Below are 24,631 nucleotides of genomic sequence, written 5' to 3' on the forward strand. Positions count from 1 at the left end.
ATATCAGTCTATAAGTACCACTGATCACAGTACTGATTTTTGTATTATGACATACATTGCGAAAAATATGTAAAATAATTGGAAGGCAGGCTCTCACCTGTAGCAAACCAATGTGTGGTTCACAGGTACATGTAACATAAAACAGTATTCATACTACCTTTTGAGTTCTTCCCCTTTTTTATAGCAACAGTACACACACACACACACACACACACACACACACACACACGCAAACAAACAAACACACACACATCCAAATGCATGTTTTTCATGATCACTGTGAGTGTGCTATCTGGTATGTTCCATCCAGGAGTTTAAATTATTGTTTGACCTACATTTTGAAATATGTAACTTTTTATTTGGACACAGAACTCGGCTTCAGTTCTCTTGATCATCGCCTGAACCGTACACACATTTCTGAAGAACGTATAAGTTCTCCCTCACGAGGCCTAGCTAACGGAAGAGGGCCCAGCCCAGTAATACAGAATTCTCCAAGTCCTATTGGAGGGGCTTTGCACCATGACCGAGAAAAGAGCAGTCCAAACCACAGCAGTCCCACTGCATTTAATAAACCAGGATTCAGTCCAATATATAAACCGGGAACTACATCAAGTCCCACTTTCAATAAGGTAAGTAGATATTTGTAAGTATTGTAATTGATTAATATATTATTCATGTCCTCTCTCTCTCTCTCTCTCTCTCTCTCTCTCTCTCTCTGTGTGTGTGTGTAGGGGGGGGGGGGGGGAGGGGGGGGGAGGAGGTACCCCCTATGTCAAAAAGTTCTTGGACGAAGTTGACAATTACTATGATTTTTATTCACTGAATGTTGTTTGGATAAATATTTAAGTGACAGAAAGTGTGCCAGTTTTGCATATTAATGAACACCATAAAATTTATTATGGAACAGAACAATTATATATTTATTTAGCTTATGGCATGATACACTACATTAAACAGCATAAAAGAGAATATATAAAGTTAAAATATAGGATACAAACATAATGAAATAATGTAGATTGAACATTGGCATATCACAATAAATGTATAAGTACACTCCTGGAAATGGAAAAAAGAACACATTGACACCGGTGTGTCAGACCCACCATACTTGCTCCGGACACTGCGAGAGGGCTGTACAAGCAATGATCACACCCACGGCACAGCGGACACACCAGGAACCGCGGTGTTGGCCGTCGAATGGCGCTAGCTGCGCAGCATTTGTGCACCGCCGCCGTCAGTGTCAGCCAGTTTGCCGTGGCATACGGAGCTCCATCGCAGTCTTTAACACTGGTAGCATGCCGCGACAGCGTGGACGTGAACCGTATGTGCAGTTGACGGACTTTGAGCGAGGGCGTATAGTGGGCATGCGGGAGGCCGGGTGGACGTACCGCCGAATTGCTCAACACGTGGGACGTGAGGTCTCCACAGTACATCGATGTTGTCGCCAGTGGTCGGCGGAAGGTGCACGTGCCCGTCGACCTGGGACCGGACCGCAGCGACGCACGGATGCACGCCAAGACCGTAGGATCTTACGCAGTGCCATAGGGGGCCACACCGGCACTTCCCAGAAAATTAGGGACACTGTTGCTCCTGGGGTATCGGCGAGGACCATTCGCAACCGTCTCCATGAAGCTGGGCTACGGTCCCGCACACCGTTAGGCCATCTTCCGCTCACGCCCCAACATCATGCAGCCCGCCTCCAGTGGTGTCGCGACAGGCGTGAATGGAGGGACGAATGGAGACGTGCCGTCTTCAGCGATGAGAGTCAGTTCTGCCTTGGTGCCAATGATGGTCGTATGCGTGTTTGGCGCGGTGCAGGTGAGCGCCACAATCAGGACTGCATACGACCGAGGCACACAGGGCCAACACCCGGCATCATGGTGTGGGGAGCGACCTCCTACACTGGCCGTACACCACTGGTGATCGTCGAGGGGACACTGAATAGTGCACGGTACATCCAAACCGTCATCGAACCCATCGTTCTACCATTCCTAGACCGTCAAGGGAACTTGCTGTTCCAACAGGACAATGCACATCCGCATGTATCCCGTGCCACCCAACGTGCTCTAGAAGGTGTAAGTCAACTACCCTGGCCAGCAAGATCTCCGGATCTGTCCCCCATTGAGCATGTTTGGGACTGGATGAAGCGTCGTCTCACGCGGTCTGCACGTCCAGCACGAACGCTGGTCCAACTGAGGTGCCAGGTGGAAATGGCATGGCAAGCCGTTCCACAGGACTACATCCAGCATCTCTACGTTCGTCTCCATGGGAGAATAGCAGCCTGCATTGCTGCGAAAGGTGGATATACACTGTACTAGTGCCGACATTGTGCATGCTCTGTTGCCTGTGTCTATGTGCCTGTGGTTCTGTCAGTGTGATCATGTGATGTATCTGACCCCAGGAATGTGTCAATAAAGTTTCCCCTTCCTGGGACAATGAATTCACGGTGTTCTTATTTCAATTTCCAGGAGTGTATATTACAAAACAGTAAGACTGCATAAAGTTCAGATTCCAGTATTTTCAGCAATCACAATTCCACACTTAGATTCTACAGCCACTCCACAGCTTGTGGTGTTGCCTCCAGGAAGTCATCATCAGTGCCGGTGAACACCCTCAGTGGACACTCACTGACGATGTGGTCGATGGTTTGTTCTTTGGCACCACAGTCACACCCAGGGTAAGGTCTAAGTTCCATCTGTACATCAAGGATCCACATCGGCGGTGACCTGTCGGTACTCTGTTCAGTGTTACCCAGGTTTTCCTTGGGAGCTGAAAGCCCGCTGGATGGTTGGGTGTCTCAAATAAAGTATGCCATTTTGGATTGGCTCTGTTTCTCCAGTCTGTTTACCAGATTTCAATGCCATTGTAGTTTTGGCTCAAAAGTTGCTGTGCAGTCTTCACAGGGGCATTTCTGGATTTGAGTCTTCTAAATACAGTAAGGTTCTGGTGGACTAGCAGGGCTGTATTACTGGAGATCTTTTTAAATTCTCTTACAAGTATGTTGCATCGTCATATATCAGGCAGTCAATGTTCCTGAGGACTGGTAGACAGTAGAGTGGAGTGGTTTTAATAGCTGCAGCAATTATTCGCATCACCTGATTTAGCATCACGTCTACTTTTCCCAAGTGCGGGCTGCTTAGCCACACTGATGCGCAATATTCAGCTGTTGAGTAGACCGAGCCTACAGCGGTGGTACAGAGTATCTCTGCACCAGTTCCCCAGGTCATTCCCACTAATTTGTGGAGGATCTTGTTTCAGGATTTCAGTTTTGCAGCCAGGTTTGATAGGTGTTTTCCAATGTTACTCCCAGATATTTTGGATGGGAATTGTAAGGAAGCACAGTGTAGAGGTGTTCCAGCAAGCCTGTTATTTAGATGGAAGCATGAGGTCTCCATTTTAAGTGCGCTTGGGATTAGTCACCATTTCCTGAAGTATTCAGTCATAAATTCCAGATCTTGGGTGAGAGACTGTTCAAGAGCAGTCATATTAGTAGGCTGGCATGCAAGAATGATGTCATCTGTGTAAATAAATTTTCTGGATGAAGTGGATGGTAGGTCAGCTACATAGAGGTTGAACAGCAGACATGCAAGCACTGATCCTCGGGGATACCATTACTCAGGAATTTTGATTTGCTGAAAGAGCCACCCATTGAGATTTGCAAGACTCTATTTGACAACATGTTCTCTAAAAGAGATGTCATCATTTTACATCTAGTAGCTTTTAGGAACTTATATGTTAGACCCTATCTCTAGACAGTGTCATGTGCTGCTGTCAAATCAACGAAAACCGCACCACTTTTTGGGCGTTGTTCATAGCCCCGTGTCAGTTCGTAGCCCCACTCAATGAATATTGTTAATGCGAGGACCTGATCCTCACAGTTTCGATTGGTTCTGAAGCCAGCTTGGTTGACAGACAGAGATTCCAGTATCATTGGATTTAATCTGTTGTAAAGGAGATGCTCAAGCAGTGTATATGCTACACTTAAGAGAGTGTTCCTTCCCCATGAACCATGGACCTTGCCGTTGGTGGGGAGGCTTGCATGCTTCAGTGATACAGATGGCTGTACTGTAGGTGCAACTGCAACGGAGGGGCATCTGTTGAGAGGCCAGACAAACGTGTGGTTCCTGAAGAGGGGCAGCAGCCTTTTCAGTAGATGCCGGGGCAACAGTCTGGATGATTGACTGACGTGGCCTTGCAACATTAACCAAAACGGCCTTGCTGTGCTGGTACTGCGAACGGCTGAAAGCAAGGGGTAACTACGGCCATAATTTTTCCCGAGGGCATGCAGCTTTACTGTATGGATAAATGATGATGGCGTCCTATTCGGTAAAATATTCTGGAAGTAAAATAGTCCCCCATTCGAATCTCCGGGCGGGGACTACACAAGAGGACGTCGTTATCAGGAAAAAGAAAACTGGCATTCTATGGATCGGAGCGTGGAATGTCAGATCCCTTAACCGGGCAGGTAGATTAGAAAATCTAAAAAGGGAAATGGATAGGTTGCAGTTAGATATAGTGGGAATTAGTGAAGTTCGGTGGCAGGAGGAACAAGACTTTTGGTCAGGTGAATACAGGGTTATAAACACAAAATCAAATAGGGGTAATGCAGGAGTAGGTTTAATAATGAATAAAAAAATAGGAGTGCGGGTAAGCTACTACAAACAGCATAGTGAACGCATTATTGTGGCCAAGATAGACACGCCTACTACAGTAGTACAAGTTTATATGCCAACTAGCTCTGCAGATGATGAAGAATTTGATGAAATGTATGATGAGATAAAAGAAATTATTCAGGTAGTGAAGGGAGACGAAAATTTAATAGTCATGGGTGACTGGAATTCGAGAGTAGGAAAAGGGAGAGAAGGAAACGTAGTAGGTGATTATGGATTGGGGCTAAGAAACGAAAGAGGAAGCCGCCTGGTAGAATTTTGCACAGAGCATAACTTAATCATAGCTAACATTTGGTTCAAGAATCATGAAAGAAGATTACATACATGGAAGAATCCTGGAGATACTAGAAGGTATCAGATAGATTATATAATGGTAAGACAGAGATTTAGGAACCAGGTTTTAAATTGTAAGACATTTCCAGGGGCAGATGTGGACTCTGACCACGATCTATTGGTTATGAACTGTAGATTAAAACTGAAGAAACTGCAAAAAGGTGGGAATTTAAGGAGATGGGACCTGGATAAACTGAAAGAACCAGAGGTTGTACAGAGTTTCAGGGAGAGCATATGGGAACAATTGACAGGAATGGGAGAAAGAAGTGTAGTAGAAGAAGAATGGGTAGCTTTGAGGGATGAAGTAGTGAAGGCAGCAGAGGATCAAGTAGGTAAAAAGACGAGGGCTAGTAGAACTCCTTGGGTAACAGAAGAAATATTGAACCTAACTGATGAAAGGAGAAAATATAAAAATGCAGTAAATGAAGCAGGCAAGAAGGAATACAGACGTCTCAAAAATGAGATGATCAGGTAGTGCAAAATGGCTTAGCAGGGATGGCTAGAGGACAAATGTAAGGATGTAGAGGCTTATCTCACTATGAGTTAGATAGATACTGCCTACAGGAAAATTAAAGAGACCTTTGGAGAAAAGAGGACCCCTTGTATGAATATCAAGAGCTCATATGGAAACCCAGTTCTAAGCAGAGAAGGGAAAGCAGAAAGGTGGAAGGAGTATATAGAGGGTCTATACAAGGGCGATGTACTTGAGGACAATATTATGGAAATGGAAGAGGATGTAGATGAAGATGAAATGGGAGATACGATGCTGCGTGAAGAGTTTGACAGAACACTGAAAGACCTGAGTCGAAACAAGGCCCTGGGAATAGACAACATTCCATTGTAACTACTGACGGCCTTGGGAGAGCCAGTTCTGACAAAACTCTTACCACCTGGTGAGCAAGATGTATGGAACAGGTGAAATACCCTCAGACTTCAAGAAGAATATAATAATTTCAATTCCAAAGAAAGCAGGTGTTGACAGATGTGAAAATTACCGAACTATCAGTTTAATAAGTCACAGCTGCAAAATACTAACGCTATTTCTTTACAGACGAGTGGAAAAACTGGTAGAAGCCGACCTCGGGGAAGATCAGTTTGTATTCCGTAGAAACATTGTTAACGACTTATCTTAGAAGAAAGATTAAGGAAAGGCAAACCTACGTTTCTAGCATTTGTAGTCTTTGAGAAAGCTTTTGACAATGTTGACTGGAATATTCTCTTTCAAATTCTAAAGGTGGCAGGGGTAAAGTACAGGGAGCGAAAGGCTATTTACAATTTGTACAGAAACCAAATGGCAGTTATAAGAGTCGAGGGGCATGAAAGAGAAGCATTGGTTGGGAAGGGAGTGAGACAGGGTTGTAGCCTCTCCCCGATGTTATTCAGTCTGTATATTGAGCAAGCAGTAAAGGAAACAAAAGAAAAATTCAGAGTAAGAATTAAAATCCATGGAGAAAAAATAAAAACGTTGAGGTTCGCCGATGACATTGTAATTCTGTCAGAGACAGCAAAGGACTTGGAAGAGCAGTTGAACGGAATGGACAGTGTCTTGAAAGGAGGGTATAAGATGAACATCAACAAAAGCAAAACAAGGATAATGGAATGTAGTCAAATTAAGTCGGGTGATGCTGACGGAATTAGATTAGGAAATGAGACACTTAAAGTAGTAAAGTAGTTTTGCTATTTGGGGAGCAAAATAACTGATGATGGTCGAAGTAGAGAGGATATAAAATGTAGACTGGCAATGGCAAGGAAAGCGTTTCTGAAGAAGAGAAATTTGTTAACATCAAGTATAGATTTGAGTGTCAGGAAGTCGTTTCTGAAAGTATTTGTATGGAGTGTGGCCATGTATGGAAGTGAAACATGGACGGTAAATAGTTTGGGCAAGAAGTGAATAGAAGCTTTCGAAATGTGGTGCTACAGAAGAATGCAGAAGATTAGATGGGTAGATCACATAACTAATGATGAAGTATTGAATAGAATTGGGGAGAAGAGGAGTATGTGGCACAACTTGACAAAAAGAAGGGACCGGTTAGTAGGACATGTTCTGAGGCATCAAGGGATCACAAATTTAGCATTGGAGGGCAGCGTGGAGGGTAAAAATTGTAGAGGGAGACCAAGAGATGAATACACTAAGCAGATTCAGAAGGATGTGGGTTGCAGTAAGTACTGGGAGATGAAGAAGCTGGCACAGGATAGGGTAGCATGGAGAGCTGCATCAAACCAGTCTCAGGACTGAAGACCACAACAACAACAACAACAACAAGAGAGTGTTGGGTCTATAGCTTTCTGGTTTATTGTCTGGCTTTCCTGGTTTGAGGATAGCCCTCTTGAATTCTTTTGGCCAAACTCTTGACTGGAAGTGTGTGGGAGTAAAATTTTGTCAGCTCTTCTTTTGTTTCAGGTCTACAGTGTGTTACGAAGTCTGGGTGTAAGTTGTCGATACCATGGACCTTGCCGTTTCTTATGCCTTGTAGGGCCTGTAGTGTTTTTGTGACTGTGAATGGTTTTGACGAGTCTTGTTGTTCACAACCGTTTTTCTTTAATGTGTTGAGTTCTTTCTTTATTTTACATGAGTGTTCTTTATCGACAGGTGCTGTAGACATTTTGACTATGTTGTTGGCAATTTCGTCTAGTGTAATACTTGATTTAGTTTGTGGTACATATGAATTAGCTCCTAGTTTTTTCAGAAGGACCATGCTTTTCTGCTAAAGCATCTAAAATCCAGTTTATCAATGGTGTTCCTCCAGTTGACCCTCCTAGCTTCATCCAGACTATGCAGGAGGTCATCTGCAACTTCAGATCTTCCGCTCTTCTTGTAGTCCTCATACAGCCATTCACTAGCTTCACTCCATCCTGCTTTCTAATACCCCTAGGAATGTGTTTTTTAGTGGTCTTTATAACTGTGTCAGCAAATTTTTGGTAATGCTCAAGATGAGGAGATATGAATCATATGTTAGAGTCCAGGTCTCTCGAAAAGCCAGACCAGTCAGCTTTGGAGAAATTCCACTGGGGCAGTGGAAATGTAAGGATCACGGGGATCTGTATGCCCACCTCAAGAAAGATTGGTCTGTGCTGGCTCTGCGGGAAGTGTTTAACGATGTGACAGTTAACAGGGATTGGGTTAGCCCTTGGGTCGGTGGAAACAAAACACAGGTCGGCATTTGTCTCCAACTCCATCTGGCTGGTTTGAAGGATACCATGTCTTTATGGCTATAAATTAGGTGCGTGTTCTGTATCTCTGCCACTTCCATAATAGTCAGCCCATTTGCATTGTTTTCCCTATACTTCCGTTCAGTATGGTGGCTATTAAAATCACTTGCAATTAGGGCAGGGTGGCCAATGAGTGGAGGCTGATATGCTGGCCAGGAAACAGCAGGAGGTTTGCTTATGTTAATGGTAGTTAAATCTCCACTTTTATAGCAGTGTTATGAATATGATCACTGTCAAATCTAAAGACAAGCTTCACATATCAATGTTTTTCTTTGCGTAGGTAGCGGTGCCATAGTTTAGGTGATATGTGGCACCAATCAATCCGTACCCTGGGATTTTTCCTCTTGACTGGAGGTGTGCTTTGTCTGCAGTGTGTGTTCCTTGTATTAAAAGGATGTTAATGTCATGGTCTAAAAGAAGCTTTGATAACCATTTACTCTTTGGTCTGCTTGTGTTTTCTATATTAAATTGGCAGATGAACAGAATTGATACCATGGTCTTTGTCCTAGGGCCTTGAGGAAGGCCATTCACTTGTTTCACTTGCATTGTGTCCGGTTATCCTGGAGGTCATAAGACAGGACAATATTTCTGTTTTGTATATAAGTTTTAAAACTGACATTATAATTATAGGCATATCAGAGACATTGGCAATCTGAGTAGAGAGAGAGAGGGATTGCAAAACTTCAAATCAGGTGTGAAGCTTTGAAATGCAGAGGGACGTTACATTCCATAATAAGGATCCAGTATTGTGTACAAGGTGTGATTCAGAAGTTTCCAGACTGATTCATTTCTGAGTAGGGGAACGCGTGTGGACCGGTTCTGCCGGGTGGGGAAAGTTATGGGGGGTCTCAGGGAAAGAACTGACGCTGCAGCAGTTGCCTCCGGAACCCTGGAGAGGGTGCATTGCTTGCAGTGTGAGTGCATGTCATTGACCTCGGTCGAAAAGTGGGAGAGGCAAAAATTGTGCAGCACTTGGAGCACCGTTGTGCGATTAAGTTTTGCATGCGACCGAACAAAACCGCCACGGAGACTATAGGTATGATTCAAGAGGCCTTTAAGGAAGAGGACATGTCCCATGCAATAGTTTTCATGTGGCACAAATTTTTCAGTGATAGCCGCGGGAATGTTGAAGATGACGACCACTCTGGGAGGCCATCATCAACCTGAATGGATCAAAATGTGGAGAGAGTGCGGGAACTTTTAAAGGATGTCCATTGCCTTAGTACTAGATTAATTGCCAATGAACTGGGACTCAGTCAGAGTATGGTGTCGAGGATTGTGATGGAGAATTTGATTATGCAAAAAGTGTGTGCCAAACTGGAGCCAAAAGTTTTGTCGGTGGTTCAGAAGAAACAGCGCATGACTGTTTGCCAGGAAATGCACCGACAGTTGAATGTTGATCTGAACCTTCTGGAAAAAGTGGTTACTGGTGATGAGACCTGGGTCTACAAATACAGACCTGAGTGTTGTTGTTGTTGTTTTTTTGTGTGAAAAGGAGTGAATCACAAGGAGTTTGTTGCTCGTGGGCAGTCTGTCACAGGTGACTTTTATGCTGGAGTGCTCTGCCGCTTGAGGGATCAAGTTTGCCGCATCTGCCCGGTGATCGAGGGCGATTGGATTCTCCACCATGACAATGCGCCCGCTCACATGTCGTGTGCCGCTGCCGAAGTTTTGGTCAAGTTCAACATGACAACACTGCCGCAGCCACGTTACAGCCCCGACTTGGCTCCAAGTGACTTTTTCCTCTTCCCCCTGACTCTAGACAGGCCTAAAAGTGAAGTGATTCGACTCCATCGATGCCATCCTGTAGGCTTTGACGAGAGCCCTTTACAGCATGATGCCCAAGGCCTTCCATAAGGGCTACAAACAGTGGAAGACGCACTGGCAGCACTGTGTTGATGCTGCAGGATCTTATTTTGAAGAATTTTAGTGTGCTGTACTCAAATGTCCAATAAATTTCTAGTTCTGAGTTAAATCTTGAAACTTTTGAATCACACCCTGTATATCAAAAGTTTTAATGCAATGAAGCCTTTCACAGCTGGTGTTTCCTTCCATTAAAACTTAAGGCCAGCAGGGCTTTGGTAAATATATAATACTATTGCATTCCGTGCCTGAATGAGTCATTTCCAGACATAAGACACTGAAATTTTTTCCCTGTCTCCATGAGACATCTTCAGACGTAAAACACTGCCAACTGCTGTCCTGGGTTTTTATTTGGAAAGATGTCTTCAGCAGATGGGGCTGCAATGTTAGTAAATACTTTTATACATTAACCATGGCCTCTCAGTTTGTAATGTTTAACAAAATTTATGACAATTTACTGAATGAATGTTTAAATTATTTGTTTTAGATTGCTTCAAACAGCCCTATCCATAGCCCAACACACTTCAAAAGTAGTTCACGGCAAAGTCCGCAAGCATTCAAAAGCCCTATACACAGTCCAACTTTACAATATAATGGTAATAGTAACCATTACGAAACTCAGAGTCGGCATTTTGAAAGCAGCAACAGCAGAGTGAGGAGAGGATCACTGGACTTGCTTGATGACAAAGGAGTGGATACATCATCTAATGTGAGAGGTAAAACATGACATATAATAGCTTTATTGATTATAAACTATATTATTCAAAGAAACCTCAATGAGAAAATAAAATGCAGAAAGACGCATGTACTGTATATGACACTTAGTGCAAATGAGGCATTTGTATCATTATTTTGACATTATAATCCAAAAGACATTTCTTTAAAAATGTTTCTTGTATGCCTTACCCAGCGACCATCATTTCTTTTAATCATGACGTTAACCCTAGTTGAAAACAAATGGAAGGCTCACCCAGTATCACTGGACAGCAGCATGAAGATCACATTTCTCCTACCTGTTTCCAGTGAAATTGTAGTCAATATGTATTTTGAGACACTGTGAAGCTTGAGCTCTTGATATTTGAAAACAATAAAAAATGAATATTACATTCAGAACATCTGAAAATACATATGCTTGCTAGGTTTGAAATCCAAATGTCATAATACCAGCCAAACATTGTAGTCACTATAACTATCAAACTGCTCTTTCTTCAAAATAATAATTCGTCACCAGATTATATTTCTCATTCTGGTATTTTTGTTGATTACTTTCTCCACCATTCTTATGAGTTTGCTATGCCACACCTCCTCATGCGTCACAATGTTCACTTCCTGTTCATGTATTTTCTTTAATAATGCTCTGCTGAAGAATCACCATCTTTTTTGTGTTTAATGGGCACTGTGTATTGACCATCTTATAATTAGAATTAGGGGAAATTCACATTCATGAGAGAGAGAGAGAAGTTATCTTTGTTATCTTAGTTCCGACAAGTCTTACAATGTTGGCAGAAAAGTAAAACTTGTCCGATATCAGACTGTGGCATCCTAGTGGCATAAAAGTAATCACATACAAGGATTTGAATGGCACTCAAAGCTATGAAACCAGGGGTTCCTGAGTCAGCGAAAATAGAGCAGGGATAGAAAGAGAGTGGGTTTTGGCTTTTTGTACACCTAAAAGAAAAAGTCGGCCAGTGTTACATCACAATGTGGAAGTGAACAATGGAATGCAACAATATAGATTTGAAAATCTGGAAAGGTGAAGGGAGAAAAACTAATGAGTCGAGTATAACAGTGTCTGAAAAGCAGTTGCACAAAGTTGTTGTTTTTTTTTTTTTTTTTTTTCTTTCCTCTCATTAGCAACTTTAGAAAACTGTATCATAGTGTTACCTTATTGAAAGTAAACTTCTTTTGATTGAATAACTTTTTGTATGTACAATTTTGGCTTTCATATTTGTCACTACAGTTTCTGCAATGCTTGGTGGGCTCAACCACAGAGCAGACTCTTGGGATGCTATTGCCAAAACAAAGTCCCTCCTGTCATATGGGAGCCTTGAGAGTCTGGCAAATCTCGCATCCAAAACTGAGAGCACATCAAGTAAGTATCACTCAAGTCATTGCTACTATTGTTATAGATATCATATTAGACACATGTAGTCAAATCCCATAGCCTATAGAATGTTTATAGACTTCATGCTGTATTGTGTGTCTCTGTATTCATTGTTCTGGATGTTGATCAACTTTACATTAATACTGGAAAATCCAGAATGGAATGTAACAATACGAGAGAAAGAAAGATGCTACTCAACATATAGCGGAGATGCTGAGCCGCGATAGGCACAATAAAAAGATTCACACAATCATAACTTTCGGCCATTAAGGCCTTTGTCAGCAGTAGACACACATACACACACGCTCAGACACACTCATGCAAGCACAACTTGCACACACATCTGCAGTCTTAGAGAGCTGAAATTACACTGCGAGCAACAGCACCAGTGCATGATGGGAGTGGTGACTGGGTGGGGGTAAGGAGGAGGCTGGGGCAGGGAGGGGGAGTGGTAGTATGGTGGGAGTGGCAGACAGTGAAGTGTTGCAGTTTAGACGGAGGGTTGGAGAGAAGGTGTGGAGGGGGAGGGGGTAAGAAGCGGAAAGGAGAGAAATAAAAATGAAAATAAAAATAAAAAAAATTAAAAGACTGTGACAGTGAAATTATGGCTGTGTAGTGCTGGAATGGGAACAGGGAGGGGGCTGGATGGATGAGGACAGTGACTTACAAAGGTTGGGGCCAGGAGCATTACGGGAACGTAGGATGTATTGAAAGGAAAGTTCCCACCTGCGCAATTCAGAAAAGCTGGTGTTGATGGGAAGGCTCCATATGGCACAGGCTGTGAAGCAGTCTTCGAGATGAGGGCTATTGTGTTTGGCAGCGTGTTCAGCTACAGGGTGGTCCACTTGTTTTTTGGCCACAGTTTGTTGGTGGCCGTTCATGCGGACAGACAGCTTGTTGGTTGTCATGCCTACATAGAATGCAGCACAGTGGTTGCAGCTTAGCTTGTAGATCACATGACTGGTTTCACAGGTAGCCCTGCCTTTGATGTGATAGGTAATGTTAGTGACTGGACTGGAGTAGGTGGCGATAGGAGAATGTATGGGACAGGTCTTGCATCTAGGTCTATTACAGGGGTATGAGCCATGAGCTAAGGGATTGGGAGCAGGGGTCCTGTAAGGATGGACGAGTATATTGTGTAGGTTCGGTGGATGGCGGAATACCACGGTAGGAGGGTAGGACATTTCTCATTTCAGGGCACGACGAGAGGTAATCGAAACCCTATAATTCAGTTGCTCCAGTCCTGGATGGTACTGAGTTATGAGGGGAATGCTCCTCTGTGGCCGGACTGTGGGACTTTGGGAGGTGATGGGACACTGGAAAGATAAGGCACGGGAGATTTGTTTTTTTACAAGGGTGGGAGGATAATTATGGTCAGTGAAGCCTTCAGTGAGACCCCCGGTATATTTAGAGAGGGACTGCTAGTCACTGCAGTTGCGATGAGCATGGGTGGCTAGGCTGTACCGAAGGGACTTCTTGGTATGAAACAGGTGGCAGCTGTCGAAGTGGAGGTATTGCTGGTGGTTAGTAGGTTTGATATGGACGGATGTACTGATGTAGCCATCTCTGAAACGGAGGTCAACATCTAGGAAGGTGGCTTGTTGGGTTGAATAAGACCAGGTGAAGCAAATGGGGGAGAAGTTGTTGAGGTTCTGGAGGAATGCGAATAAGGAGTCCTCACCTTCCATCCAGGTAGCAAACATGTCATCAATGACTCTGAACCAGGTGAGGGGTTTAGGATTCTGAGTTTTTAGGAAGAATTCCCCTAGATGGCCCATGAATAGGTTTAGCATAGGGTGGTGCCATGCGGGTGCCCATAGCCATACCACGGATTTGTTTGTAGGTAATGCCTTCAAAGGAGAAGTAATTGTGGGTGAGGATATAGTTTTGGTCATGGAGACTAGGATGGAGGTTGTTGGTTTGGAATCCATAGGGTGTCTGGAAAGGTAGTGTTTGATAGCAGTAAGGCCATGGGCATTAGGAATGTTAGTGCACAGGGAGATGGTATCAATAGTGACGAGCAGGGCACCGTGTGGTAAAGGGAGAGAAACTGTGAAGAGTCGGTCGAAGAAATGGTTGGTATCTTTTATATAGGTGGGTAGGTTCCAGGTAATAGGTTGAAGGTGTTGGTCTATGAGAGCAGAGATTCTCTCAGTGGGGGCACAGGAACCGGCCACAATGAGGTGACCTGGTTGGTTGGGTTTATGGACTTTAGGAAGCATGTAGAAGGTGGGAGTGTGGGGAGTGGTAGGGGGAAGTAGAGAGATGGACTCTGAGGAGAGGTTCTGGGATGTGGTCTAAGGAATTGTGTAGTGACTGGAGATCCTGCTGGATTGCCGGAATGGGATCACTGTGGCATGGTTTGTAGGTGGAAGAATCTGACAGCTGACAGAGTCCTTCTGCCACGTAATCCTCGTAGTTCACAATTACGGTGGTGGAGCCTTTGTCTGCAGATAGGATTATAAGATCAATGTGAACACCCAAAAATTTGCAGAAATCTACCCTGTTAACTGAGCCCTATTCTCATGCTACATTAATTGTCAATATGACTCTATTCAGTGTACAGAACTGGATACAGTGAGTTTTTTCAAAATTAAGGGAGAGTCCATTTTCTGAGAACCACTTAATAATTCTTTGAAAGACATCCTTAACAGTAGCTTCAGCTGCTTTTTTCTGGAATGGAATTTGTTATATAACACTTGTGTCATCTGCAAAAAGTACAGCCAGCCAGAGTGGCCGAGCGGTGCTAGGCGCTACAGTCTGGAACCGCGCGACCGCTATGGTCGCAGGTTCGAATCCTGCCTCGGGCATGGATGAGTGTGATGTTCTTAAGGTTAATTAGGTTTAATTAGTTCTAAGTTCTAGGGGACTGATGACCTCAGCAGTTAAGTCCCATAGTGCTCAATGCCATTTGAACCAAAAAGTACTAGTTCTGCTTGCTGAACATTAAGTGAGAGGTCATTCACGTGAATAAGGAACAGCAGAGGACCCAAAATTGAACCCTGTGGTACTCCTTTTGTGATAACTCCCCATTCACTAGAATTTACCACCTTCCCAACATTATTTGTGTTATGCTGAATAACTTTTTGCTTTCTTTTATTAAGTATGATTCAAACTAGCTGTGTGTATAGCCTTCAGTTCCATAAAACCTGAGTTTTACTAGTCAAATGCCTTGGAGAGCTCACAGAAAATACCAACTTGCTGTTGTTGTGGTCTTCAGTCTTGAGACTGGTTTGATGCAGCTCTCCATGCTACTCTATCCTGTGCAAGCATTTTCATCTCCCAGTACCTACTGCAACCTACATCCTTCTGAATCTGCTTAGTGTATTCATCTCTTGGTCTCCCTCTACAATTTTTACCCTCCGCGCTGCCCTCCAATACTAAATTGGTGATCCCTTGATGCCTCAGAACATGTCCTACCAACCGATCCCTTCTTCTGGTCAAGTTGTGCCACAAACTTCTCTTCTCCCCAATCCTATTCAATACTTCCTCATTAGTTATTATTATTATAATAATTCCAATCCCAAAGAAAGCAGATGTTGACATATGTGAAAATTACCGAACTATCAGTTTAATAAGTCACAGCTGCAAAATACTAACGCAAATTCTTTACAGATGAATGGAAAAACTGGTAGAAGCGGGGGTTGTGAATATTGAAACGCAACTGTGCAACTATCAGCTACATCATTTACAGTAGTCAGTGTTGAACTTCCACCCCCCCCCCCCCCTCAGCCCCCACCCCCCATTTTCCAGCCACTACAACAATGCAGTACATCAAAACTGAGGACTATCAACAAAGAAATAAAGCAAGTGCACATCACACACATCGGACTGGAACAACTGAACCAATTCCTTCAGCAGGGCTTAGGTAATTTATCATCATTCCCTGAAATCAAAGACATCCTATGCAAGATCATTCCCATGCTTCCAAAAGCAGTGTTCTGTCATGCAACCAACCTCCACAACATCCCAGTCCAGCCCTATGCCACTCCCAATCCTGCCCTTGCCAACAGGATCATATTTCTGTGGAGGACCCAGGTGCAAGAGCTGCCCAATCCACCCACCCATTGACCTACTCACCTGTTCCAGTCCTGTCACAGGCTTATTCTACCACATCAGAAGCTGGGGTATCTGCGAAAGCAGCCATGTCATATATGTGCCTCTATTGCAATGAACCAATCCTTCTAGATTCTCTCTTTCACGAGTAGATTTTCTGAATTGTGCCAACGGGGGCCATCCTTTCGACACATTCTCTGCTCCTGAAATTATCTCTGCCTCAACTTATTTGCTGTTCTCACCTCTTCCCAATTCATGTCTGCCCCCCCCCCCCCCCCCACCGCTCTCTGTCAATGCACCTACTGGTCTCCCCCACCTCTCTCCTCTCTCCCACCCCCCTTGCTGCGCCAGGAAGCTTTGCCTGGCTAGCATCTGGTCCATGCACACTCTGCCAGGCAGTGCTGATTCCTCCCTGCTCACGCATACCCTGCTATCCCTCCCCACTCCCTGTCCAACTGCTTGCATTCAACCTGAGACCTCTTGTATTCTGGCCAGAATGGCTGCAGATAACTGTCGTGTGCACCTGAGGTGCACTTACTTGTGTCAACATTTATCTGTCATCTTTTCTGAACAAGGCTCTGGCTGGAAGCTATATGTGTAATGGAGTTTTAAAAGCAGTGTATCAGAGGTAGAATGGGATGAAGTATACACAAAAATGATGCTGATGCCAAATTCAATTTATTCCACTGTAAATTTGTCTCAATATTTGACAGTTGTTTTCCTGAAACATTATCCAAAAGCCAAAGTCAATTAAGCCATGGACTACTAAGGGAATTACGATTTCATGTAAGAGGAAGAGGGAAATATATGGACAGGCCAGAATAAGTCAGGATCTGACGTTACTTGCTTACTACAAAAGATACTGTAATATTTTAAGGAAAGTCATTAAGAAGTCAAGAAGCCTGTGTGTTCTGACAGAAATTAATAATGTGGATAATAGAATTAAAACTATACGGAATACTGTCAAACCGGCAGACGGGGCAGCTTGACAGTGCACAGTGTACCATAACAATAATGCTACATTATGATGTTATGAGTGATAATTCACAAGTTGCAAGTATTTTTGACTATCACTTTCTGAATGTAGCAGCAAAAATAGGGCTAAAGGGGTCACCTAAGAAGCAAAAAATGTGTTAAAAATGTCATTCCCCAGGACTTTATGCCTTTAGAAATAGCACCTACATCCCCCACTGAAATTAAGGGAATTATAAATATACCGAAAAAAAAAAAAAAAAAAGAGCTCGCGTGGTGTCGATGGAGTCTCTAACACAAGTTCGAAGTGTTGTTCTAATTCAATAAGTGGAGTTCTTAGTGATATATGTAACGCTTCGTTGGGAGAGGGAATTTTTCCAGACAGACTGAAATATGCAATTGTCAAACCTCTTCATAAGAAAGGAGACGAGAGTGATTTAAATAATTATAGGCCAATCTCATTACTGACTTCATTTTCCAAGTTTCTTAGTTCGAAAAATTTACGTATTCAAGAGTAGTCTCACATTTAAGTGAAAATAATTTACTCAGCGTGTTACAGGTCAGATTCCGGAAGGGTTACTCGACTGAGAATGCTATCTACTCATTTACCCATCAAATAGTACAAGCCCTAAATAACACATTATGGCCAGTTGGTCCCCCCCCCCCCTCCCCCGCCCCCCACCCACCCATGAACCATGGACCTTGCCGTTGGTGGGGAGGCTTGCATGCCTCAGCGATACAGATAGCCGTACCTTAGGTGCAACCACAACGGAGGGGTATCTGTTGAGAGGCCAGACAAACGTGTGGTTCCTGAACAGGGGCAGCAGCCTTTTCAGTAGTTGCAGGGGCAACAGTCTGGATGATTGACTGATCTGGTCTTGTAACAATAACCAAAATGGCCTTGCTGTGCTGGTACTGCGAACAGCTGAAAGCAAGGGGAAACTACAACCGTAATTTTTCCCGAGGGCATGCAGCTTTACTGTATGATTAAATGATGATGGCGTCCTCTTGGGTAAAATATTCCGGAGGTAAAATAGTCCCCCATTCGGATCTCCAGGCGGGGACTACTCAAGAGGATGTCGTAATCAGGAGAAAGAAAACTGGAATTCTACGGATCGGAGCGTGGAATTTCAGATCCCTTAATCGGGCAGGTAGGTTAGAAAATTTAAAAAGGGAAATGGATAGGTTAAAGTTAGATATAGTGGGAATTAGTGAAGTTCGGTGGCAGGAGGAACAAGACTTCTGGTCAAGTGACTACAGGGTTATAAACACAAAATCAAATAGGGGTAATGCAGGAGTAGGTTTAATAATGAATAAAAAAATAGGAGTGCGGGTAAGCTACTACAAACAGCATAGTGAATGTATTATTGTGGCCAAGATAGATACGAAGCCCACACCTACTACAGTAGTACAAGTTTATATGCCAACTAGCTCTGCAGATGACGAAGAAATTGAAGAAATGTATGATGAAATAAAAGAAATTATTCAGATAGTGAAGGGAGATGAATATTTAATTGTCATGGGTGAAAGGGAATTCGAGTGTAGGAAAAGGGAGAGAAGGAAACATAGTAGGTGAATATGGATTGGGGCTAAGAAATGAAAGAGGAAGCCATCTGGTAGAATTTTGCACAGAGCACAACATAATCATAGCTAACACTTGGTTTAAGAATCATGAAAGAAGGTTGTATACATGGAAGAATCCTGGAGATACTAAAAGGTATCAGATAGATTATATAATGGTAAGACAGAGATTTAGGAACCAGGTTTTAAATTGTAAGACATTTCCAGGGGCAGATGTGGACTCTGACCACAATCTATTGGTTATGAACTGTAGATTAAAACTGAAGAAACTGCAAAAAGGTGGGAATTTAAGGAGATGGGACCTGGATAAACTGGAAGAACCAGAGGTTGTACAGAGTTTCAGGGAGAGCATAAGGGAACAATTGACAGGAATAGGGGAAATAAATACAGTAGAAGAAGACTGGGTAGCTTTGAGGGATGAGGTAGCGAAGGCAGCAGAGGATCAAGTAGGTAAAAAGGTGAGGGCTAGTAGAAATCCTTGGGTAACAGAAGAAATATTGAATTTAATTGATGAAAGGAGAAAATATAAAAATGCAGTAAATGAAGCAGACAAAAAGGAATACAAACGTCTCAAAAATGAGATCGACAGGAAGTGCAAAATGGCTAAGCAGGGATGGCTAGAGGACAAATGTAAGGATGTAGAGGCCTATCTCACTAGGGGTAAGATAGATACTGCCTACAGGAAAATTAAACAGACCTTTGGAGATAAGAAAACGACTTGTATGAATATCAAGAGCTCAGATGGAAACCCAGTTCTAAGCAAAGAAGAGAAAGCAGAAAGGTGGAAGGAGTATATAGAGGGTCAATACAAGGGCAATGTACTTGAGGACAATATTATGGAAATGGAAGAGGATGTCGATGAAGATGAAATGGGAGATATGATACTGCGTGAAGAGTTTGACAGAGCACTGAAAGACCTGAGTCGAAACAAGGCCCCCAGAGTAGACAACATTCCATTGGAACTACTGACGGCCTTGGGAGAGCCAGTCCTGACAAAACTCTACCATCTGGTGAGCAAGATATATGAAACAAGCGAAATACCCTACTAGTAGAAGCCAACCTCGGGGAAGATCAGTTTGGATTCCGTAGAAATGTTGGAACACGTGAGGCAATACTAACCTTACGACTTATCTTAGAAGAAAGATTAAGGAAAGGCAAACCTACGTTTCTAGCATTTGTAGACTTAGAGAAAGCTTTTGACAATGTTGACTGGAATACTCTCTTTCAAATTCTAAAGGTGGCAGGGGTAAAATACAGGGAGCGAAAGGCTATTTACAATTTGTACGGAAACCAGATGGCAGTTATAAGAGTCGAGGGACATGAAAGGGAAGCAGTGGTTGGGAAAGGAGTGAGACAGGGTTGTAGCCTGTCCCCGATGTTATTAAATCTCTATATTGAGCAAGCACTAAAGAAAAAAAAGAAAAATTCGGAGTAGGCATTAAAATTCATGGAGAAGAAGTAAAAACTTTGAGGTTTGCCGATGACATTGTAATTCTGTCAGAGACAGCAAAGGACTTGGAAGAGCAGTTGAACGGAATAGACAGTGTCTAGAAAGGAGGATATAAGATGAACATCAACAAAAGCAAAACGAGGATAATGGAATGTAGTCAAATTAAGTCGGGTGATGCTGAGGGAATTAGATTAGGAAATGAGACACTTAAAGTAGTAAAGGAGTTTTGCTATTTGGGGAGCAAAATAACTGATGATGGTCGAGGAAGAGAGGATATAAAATGTAGACTGGTAATGGCAAGGAAATCGTTTCTGAAGAAGAGAAATTTGTTAACATCGAGTATAGATTTAAGTATCAGGAAGTCGTTTCTGAAAGTATTTGTATGGAGTGTAGCCATGTATGGAAGTGAAACATGGACGATAACTAGTTTGGACAAGAAGAGAATAGAAGCTTTCGAAATGTGGTGCTACAGAAGAATGCTGAAGGTAAGGTGGGTAGATCACATAACTGTTGGTGTTGTTGTGGTGCCTGACTGTGAAGGCTACTGGGCAGGGAACTTCTTGTCACAGCAGATATACTGTTGGCAAGTGGCCGTGCTGTATGGGAAGGATTTTTCAATGTGGAAGGGATGTCAGCTGTGAAAATACAGGTACTGTTAATGGCTGGTGTGTTGAATGTCAACAGAGGTGTGGATGGAGCCATCAGGGAGGAGAACGTTGATGTCCAGGTAGGTGGCATGGTGGGTTGAGAAAGACCCAGTGAAATGAATGGGATGAAGGTGTTGAGGTTGTGAAGAAATGAGGTTACGTTATATTAGCCCTGAGTCAGAGATCATGAAGATATCATTAATGAATGTGAACCAGGCCAGTGGTTTGGAGTTTTGGAAGGCTAAGAAAGTTATCTCTAGATGACCCCTAAACAGGTTTGCACAGGAGGGTGCCATGCATGTGTGCATGGCTGTGCCATGGATTTCTTTTACACTTCCCCTTTGAAAGAAAAGTAGTTGTGATTTAGGATAAAGTTAGTAAGATGTATGAGGAATGAGGTTGTGGGTTTGGAGTCTCAAGGATGTTAGGAGAGGTAATGTTCAATAATACAAGGTCATGGGCATGAGGCGTGTTGGTGTAAAGGGAAGTAATGTCAACTGTGACCGGTAGTGATCCAGGACTTAAAGGAGTGACTGTGGTGGAGAGTCAGTGAAGGAGATGGTTGGTATCTTTGACATGGATGCTAGATTTTGGACAATAGGTTGGATGCTGAACCACAGCCATAATAACCTGTGTAAATATGCCCTTAATAGGTAGCTGTGCCTTCATCAGACCTGGCTGAAAAGTGATTGTCTAAATCAGGCTATTTTAAATGGTGTAGTCCACACCAGGTTTTCAGTCCAAATACTTTAATAGCATTTTGTTGTTGAATAACTTACAGTTTATCAGATCAAGTCCCATTTATTATAATTTACGCATGGATAACAGCTAGCCACGTACTGCACTCGATTAATTTCGTATAATGTAACTGTTTGACTGAGGTGACTAAAGTTTGTGTGTGGCAAGTAAATCATTAACACAGTCTCTAGTTACACTGTTCTTCTAAGTAGACAGTCATATAAAAATGAAAAAAGATCTGCACACCAATGCCATTTGGAAATAATGTAGTTCACAGTCCAATACCATTACCACAGTTTACAGAAAACATTATTGAAAATCAACACAGTTCTTAAGATTAATTGTTAATTCAGTCAGTCATTGAAAAGCAATCACTGTATAAACCCTCAGACATTGAATTTAGATAAAACTCGCCACCTTTCATGAACTGTACTTTGTGCTAACTTGTCTGTGGTACACTGTTCAGTAATTTCAGATGCAGATCTTGCTTATATCACAACCTCCCACAGACTGACTCAAATGGCTGTTAACTGTTTCTTTCATAGGTTTACAAGAATTAACACTATTCTTAGGTAGAGTTGTTCGCTGGCTTTGTTCATGATACAACTAAAGATTTCTGTTTTTGAATAACTGAATTGTAAGGGAAGATTCTTCTAAATGCAGACTTTTAGATATAACAATAATTGCTATTGAATTATGCTGTCTAATTTGTCAAACCTCCCTATCAACTCTTCACCAAATTCAGAGCCAAAACATTCTCATAATACTGTTGTTAACCATTTCATCACAACCACACAACTTTAGCCCTACACCCAATTTTAATCATGCTGGACTTGTAGAAAACCTACTTTCCTTCTCCCTATCCCTGCAATGGAAGCACTTCTTTGCCACCAATCCCTCCAACCAAAACCACCCTTATTCCATCACTGAACCGTGCCGCTTCCTTTTCATACCGGCATCCAATCATGACTCTCCGCCAATCTCATCCAACCATCTGCTCATCACCTTCCAAGAAATCTTTACCTCTGACTTAGCCTCACCATCCTTCCCCAGGTCCGTCCCTTCTTCAGAACACCAGTTTTTCAGTAGAAGAAAGAAACAATCCAAGACTCACATGATGCAATTCGAACCAAACAGTCAAAATGTAAGCAGATTAAGATTGTTCACATTAACCAAAATATAAAAGAAGCTGACTCAATCAAATTCATAGATTTAAATGTAGATAAAAATTTGAACTAGCAGGCAAACATAATTCCTAGCAAACAAACTGAGCAGCTTTGCATTTACAATGCAAATGTTATCAACTGCAACTGACATGGACACATGAAAAGTAGCATAGACAAGCTACTTTGAATCCATTATTGGGTATGGTATTGTTTTTTGCCACAAACATAGTATGTATACTAAAAAATACAGAAAAAATCATTTGAAATATGTGCACTGTAAATAATAAAGAACCATGTCATCCATTATTTACAAAATTTTAAATATGAACTTTGCCATTCCTATACATAAATGAGATTATTATATTTTTGTGCACCAGAAATGAATTATTTGGGGGAAACCATTTTGTCCATTCACATTTTAATAGAAACAAAGAAAATTTTGTGCTTCCCACCCACTGCCTGAGACTGTATGCCCAGGGACCTCAATAAATGGGAATTAAATTTGTAATAAATTAAAAGAGAATAATTTGATGCAGGTGAATTTAGGTCCATTTAAAAGAAAGCTACATGAGGCACTGATACTGAAATGTTATTTCTCAGTGAATGAATTCATGCAGGGCAAACTGGAAAGTTGAGCTGAATACAATGTTTTAAATATTCCAAGATATGTCCTTATAGTGTTATTACTTGTTTTAGTGCTATTATTTATTAGTGTAAAAATCATTGTAACTGAATTATAAATTTTTTACACGTCTCCTGTACACAAAACAAATGGATTGCAAATGCACGTATGAGATGAATAAAACAATTCACAGTTCAAAGATGCCCATCATAAATTTTATAATAATAACTGTATTTACAATCAGAATCAGTTAAACTGTATTTTTCTCTGAATGAAGAATGCATCATTTTAGAGTCAAACTTTATGTCTAAGTACTTGACTTCCTTGGAAGCATAGTGACTAGTCTTCACAGGAAATGAATTAATGTTTTCTTTAACCATGCGTGGAATAGGCATTTTATATTGATAGCATATTATGTTTTCCTTCAAAAGTACCTTAAAACTAAATGAGCATTACACATTCCAAATAGTACCTAGAAATGATATGTTAAACAATAAAATAATAAATAAATACAGGCAATGATGTCACAAAATGAAAACCTTAAACATTAATGTAAATTAATTTTGTATTCATAAATTCAATTATATTGTAGAAAGAATTAATAAGTAGCTTGCTCCTGATGCTAGTTAAGTGAACTGACCAAACAGAAAATGGAAGTTTATTAAATATTCTTAAGCTATAGATTCTGTATTCTTGCCAGCCTGTGGCTAGTTGTATATCTGATCTTATTTTGCAACTAGTGTTATGATGGTGTATGTTTTCCCTCATTTTGAAATCTGCTATATTGTTTTTCGCATACATTGCTTAGACATATATCTAGAGATCAATTACCGTTAATATTTTGAACTGTATGAATAGTGGCCAGCAGTGCTCTCATCTACCAGCATTGCTCATTGCCCATACTGCCTTCTTTCGAATTTGTAGAATTTCAGTCATGTGAGGAGAATGTCCCCATATCAGCAGTCGATACTCTATATGCGATTTCTAGGGCTCTTACCCATCAATCATAGCTCTTTTAGCTGTCTCACTCTTTTTTCACCAATATCACGCAGTTTTAAAAAGCTTTCTTACATGCCATACGTCCAAATTCTCCAACAATTACAAAAATGTTAAATGAATTTGTATGATCCACAGAGTGATTGGGCAACAGAACACTTTAAAAACAGTATTTATAAAAAAACTAAGATGAAACTTGCTTTGCACAGTCAGAGTGTAAATA

At 42.0% G+C, this 24,631-nt stretch overlaps 1 protein-coding gene across 1 annotated transcript in view; it reads left to right on the top strand.

The window, feature by feature from the left end:
* The window catches only part of LOC126456767 (filamin-A), an 885,319-nt gene that overhangs the window by 432,546 nt on the left and 428,142 nt on the right, over positions 1 to 24,631 (top strand). Inside the window, exons 13-15 of the mRNA XM_050092525.1 lie at positions 370 to 629; positions 10,564 to 10,792; positions 12,037 to 12,168. Of these exons, the coding sequence (XP_049948482.1) occupies positions 370 to 629; positions 10,564 to 10,792; positions 12,037 to 12,168 (621 nt within the window). The remainder of the gene's footprint in view (positions 1 to 369; positions 630 to 10,563; positions 10,793 to 12,036; positions 12,169 to 24,631) is intronic.

This window comes from Schistocerca serialis, chromosome 2, assembly GCF_023864345.2.
Source record: "Schistocerca serialis cubense isolate TAMUIC-IGC-003099 chromosome 2, iqSchSeri2.2, whole genome shotgun sequence".
Lineage (NCBI taxonomy): Eukaryota > Metazoa > Arthropoda > Insecta > Orthoptera > Acrididae > Schistocerca > Schistocerca serialis.